The sequence below is a fragment of the Pseudorasbora parva genome, chromosome 4 (assembly GCF_024679245.1).
Source record: "Pseudorasbora parva isolate DD20220531a chromosome 4, ASM2467924v1, whole genome shotgun sequence".
NCBI classification, from domain to species: Eukaryota; Metazoa; Chordata; class Actinopteri; order Cypriniformes; family Gobionidae; genus Pseudorasbora; species Pseudorasbora parva.
This window is the reverse complement of record NC_090175.1, coordinates 58,819,236-58,824,235: the sequence shown is the minus strand read 5'-3', so window position 1 is coordinate 58,824,235 and position 5,000 is coordinate 58,819,236. Positions and strand designations below refer to the sequence as shown.

At 47.8% G+C, this 5,000-nt stretch overlaps 1 protein-coding gene across 1 annotated transcript in view; it reads left to right on the top strand.

Moving 5' to 3' along the window:
• Positions 1-5,000, top strand: part of cep97 (centrosomal protein 97) — a 34,114-nt gene that overhangs the window by 22,611 nt on the left and 6,503 nt on the right. Inside the window, exon 10 of the mRNA XM_067442364.1 lies at positions 2,734-3,385. Within this exon, the coding sequence (XP_067298465.1) occupies positions 2,734-3,385 (652 nt within the window). The remainder of the gene's footprint in view (positions 1-2,733; positions 3,386-5,000) is intronic.

The following is a 5,000-nucleotide window of genomic DNA, read 5'->3' as shown; positions in this document are numbered from 1 at the left end:
TAACAAAGCATGAATCAGTCTTTCAAAGTTTTTAAAAGATAAAATTGGTTTTACTCTAGATAAAAGACGCAGTTGGAAACAGCATGATTTAACCACCGAGCTTATCTGCTTGTCAAATTTTAGACCGTCATCAAAAATGACACCTAGGTTTTTCACCCAAGACTTAACTGGAAGTGTTACATTACCTAAGGTCATTTGACTAATAGAATTCGATGAGCCAAATACTATAATTTCAGTTTTATTTTCATTAAAATGAAGGAAATTTCGAGATAACCAAGCTTTCACATCAGATAGGCAGGCCTTAATTTTTTCCAGTCCATCACAATTTGGTTTTAGGGGTAAATAAACTTGAGTGTCGTCCGCATAGCAGTGGAACGACAACCCATGTTTTCTGAAAATGGACCCCAATGGAAGCATATATAATGTGAAAAGAGTTTTATAACTTATAAGAGTTATATAACTTATATTTTTACAAAATGAATAGCCTTGTCAAATGACTGTCGTTTGAACTTATATGGTGGAAAAGGTGACGTTTGCTAGAAGGATCGAGTGAACGATCTAAGCAACGTATCTACGTTTGTTTTTTTGTAATACAAAATATTATTAGCCTTTGTCATTAGACACACTATTTAGTTTGGTATGGTACTTTGTGTTTCCTATTGTTACTGTAAGCATCTTGCGTTATCTAGACAATGCTGTCTCTCTAAGAAACTTTCAATTTAAACAGAGATTGTTTAAACAGTCAATAAGTGGATAAAATCACTACTTACTGCTTGCAGGAATATAGTTGTAATCGCCACTTTCTTCAGTTTAAGACACTGAGCGAAGCTTGCTTGAAATGGGCCGAACAAACGGGCAATCTTGAATTAAATTGTTGTGGTACTCGATTATAATAAACATCAACCATGACTGTTGACATTTTTTATCTGTGGGAAAGCTAGAAAAGTATCCTGCACAGCCTGGAACATGACGTGTGTCCATGTGAGCAGCTTGTTTTGATAATTCGCTCCCATTTCCGCCTGACAATGCACATGTTTGGACAGATGCAAATGTTGGGGGCGTGCATATAAATGATCCCCAATGCTTGCGTCACTGTTGGGTTCATGTTGAGAAGCACTTTTTTCCCATTGTGTTTTGGATTCACAAGATTTACATAAGAAGTAGGAGGCAATGATGTTTGAGACTCACAGTATGTGATATCCATGTACTGAAATCTTATTATTTCACCATGGCAAGGTTAATTAATTTTTTCATTCTAGGGCACTTTTAACCTAACCTTGACCCTAAGCTAACCCTAACTCTGACCCTAACCCTGACTCTAACTCTGACCCTGACTCTGTCTCTAACCCTGACCCTGACTCTAACCCTAACCCTAACTCTGTCTCTAACCCTGACCCTGACTCTAACCCTAACCCTAACTCTGTCTCTAACCCTGACCCTGACTCTAACCCTAACCCTAACTCTGTCTCTAACCCTGACCCTGACTCTAACCCTAACCCTAACTCTGTCTCTAACCCTGACCCTGACTCTAACCCTAATCCAGTGTCTCAACTCTTTGTCTCCTGTTCTGACCCTAACCCTGACTCTAACTCTGACCCTGACTCTGTCTCTAACCCTGACCCTGACTCTAACCCTAATCCAGTGTCTCAACTCTTTGTCTCCTGTTCTGACCCTAACTCTGACCCTGACCCAGTGTCTCGAGTTTTTGTCTCCTGTTCTGACCCTGACCCAGTGTCTTGAGCCTTTGTCTCCTGTTCTGACCCTGACCCTAACCCAGTGTCTTGAGCCTTTTTCTCCTGTTCTGACCCTAACCCTGACCTTAACCCAGTGTCTCGAGTTTTTGTTTCCTGTTCTGACCCTAACTCTGACCCTGACCCAGTGTCTTGAGTTTTTGTCTCCTGTTCTGACCCCGACCCAGTGTCTTGAGTCTTTGTCTCCTGTTCTGACCCTGACCGACCCTACCCTGACCCTAACCCAGTGTCTCAAGTCTTTGTCTCCTGTTCTGACCCTAACCTTAACCCAGTGTCTCAACTCTTTGTCTCCTGTTCTAACCCTAACCCTAACCCTAACCCTGACCCTGACCCAGTGTCTTGAGTCTTTGTCTCCTGTTCTGACCCTAACTCTGACCCTAACCCAGTGTCTTGAGTCTTTGTCTCCTGTTCTGACCCTAACCTTAACCCAGTGTCTCGACTCTTTGCCTCCTGTTCTGACCCTGACCGACCCTAACCCTAACCCAGTGTCTTGAGTCTTTGTCTCCTGTTCTGACCCTGACCCTAACTCTGACTCTTACGCTAACATAGTGTCTTGAGTCTTTGTCTCCTGTTCTGGCTCTCTCTCCTGACCATAACCCAGTGTCTCGAGTCTTTGTCTCCTGTTCTGACCCTAACCTTGACCCTGACCCTGACTCAGTGTCTCGAGTCTTTGTCTCCTGTTCTGACCCTAACCTTGACCCTGACCCAGTGTCTCGAGTCTTTGTCTCCTGTTCTGACCCTAACCCTAACCCTGACCCTGACCCTAACCCAGTGTCTTGAGTCTTTGTCTCCTGTTCTGACCCTGACCCTAACCCAGTGTCTCGAGTCTTTGTCTCCTGTTCTGACCCTAACCTTGACCCTGACCCAGTGTCTCGAGTCTTTGTCTCCTGTTCTGACCCTAACCCTAACCCTGACCCTGACCCTAACCCAGTGTCTCGAGTCTTTGTCTCCTGTTCTGACTCTCTCTCCATTGCGGCTGCAGATATGGATCTGGCAGTGCAGGTGAATGTGTGGCTGGGCTCTGGGTCTGTGGTCCCTGTGCTCCGGCTTCCGCCTGCTGCTGAGGATGGGCTGATCCTGGAGGATGTGGATGAGGAGAAGCTTCATGGGAGTCTGCTGTCCTCGGACTCGGCCTATCTGCCCTTTAATCCTGCTGTGTATCCTGCTTCAGCTCCTGACAGTGGGGAAGAGGAGTTTGAGGATTCTCTGGCTCCTCCCACATCTGCACAGCCCCGCCTATCAGAGACAGAGTCAATGAGCGGAGCCGACCTTGCCGCAGGTGGAGCTGGCAAGTTGGAAGTGGAGTCAGTGGGTGGAGCCGACTTTGCCGCAGATGGAGCTGCCGGATCGGAGGCGGAGTCAGCAGATGGAGCAGCCGGATCAGAGGCGGAGTCAGTGGCCAGATCGGAGCGGCTCGGTCAGGTTCTGATTCTGAGCGGTTCTGAGAGCTGTAAGTGGACCCGGTCTTTGGCTGTAAAACGCTGTGAGCCTCATGATGCAGCGGTGAGGATCCAGGCCTGGTGGAGAGGTCACTACACCCGCCACTGCCACCCGCAGGCCAGAGAAGTGCGGGCAGAGATCCGCTTACGCAGGATGCAGGACCACATCCTCCACCTGACCACCGAGCTGGACAGGTGAGACTTGCACTAATGCTAATGCTAACCTATCCTCCATCTGACCGCCGAGCTGGACAGGTGAGACTTGCACTAATCCTAATGCTAACCCTAATCCATCCTCCACCTGACTGCCGAGCTGGACAGGTGAGACTAGCACTAATGCTAATGTTAACCCTAAACTATCCTCCACCTGACCGCCGAGCTGGACAGGTGAGGTTAATCCTAACGATAATGCTAACCCATCCTCCACCTGACTGCCACGCTGGACAGGTGAGGTTAACCCTAATGCTAATGCTAATGCTAACCCTAATCCATTCTCCACCTGACCTCAGAGCTGGAGAAGTTAGACAAACCCTAACCCAATCCCAAACCCAAAATAATCCCATCCTCCACCTGACCACCAAGCTGGACAGGTTAGGTTAACACTAATGCTAACCCTAACCCATCTTCCACCTGACTGCTGAGCTGGAGAGGTGAGACTAACCCTAACCCAATACCAAACTAATCCCATTTTCCACCTGACCGCTGAGCTGGAGAAGTGAGACTAACCCTGACCCTAACCCAATCCCAAACTAATCCCATCTTCCATCTGACCGCCGAGCTGGAGAGGTGAGACTAACCCTGACCCAATCCCAAACTAATCCCATTTTCCACCTGACCGCATAGCTGGAAAGGTGAGACTAACCCTAACCCAATCCCAAACTAATCCCATCTTCCACCTGACCGCATAGCTGGAAAGGTGAGACTAACCCTGACCCAATCCCAAACTAATCCCATCTTCCACCTGACCGCATAGCTGGAAAGGTGAGACTAACCCTAACCCAATCCCAAACTAATCACATTTTCCACCTGACTGCCGAGCTGGAGAGGTGAGACTAACCCTGACCCAATCCCAAACTAATCCCATCTTCCACCTGACTGCCGAGCTGGAGAGGTGAGACTAACCCTAACCAAATCCCAAACTAATCCCATCTTCCACCTGACCGCCGAGCTGGAGAGGTGAGACTAACTCTAACCCAATCCCAAACTAATCCTATCTTCCACCTGACCGCATAGCTGGAAAGGTGAGACTAACCCTGACCCAATCCCAAACTAATCCCATCTTCCACCTGACCGCATAGCTGGAAAGGTGAGACTAACCCTTACCCAATCCCAAACTAATCACATTTTCCACCTGACCGCCGAGCTGGAGAGGTGAGACTAACCCTGACCCAATCCCAAACTAATCCCATCTTCCACCTGACCGCATAGCTGGAAAGGTGAGACTAACCCAATCCCAAACTAATGCCATTTTCCACTTGACAGCCAAGATGGAGATGTGAGGCTAACCCTAACCCAATCCCAAACCTAATCTCAAACTAATCCCATTTTCCACCTGAATGCCGAGCTGGAGAGGTGAGACTAACCCTAACTTAATCCCAAACGTACTCCCAAACTAATACAATTTTCCACCTGACTGCAGAGCTGGAGAGGTGAGACTAACCCAATCCCAAACTAATTCCATCTTCCGCCGAGCTGGAGAGGTGAGACTAACCCAATCCCAAACTAATCCCATCTTTTACCTGACCACCAAGCTGGAGAGGTGAGACTAACCCTGACCCTAAGCCAATCCCAAACTAATCCCATCTTCCAC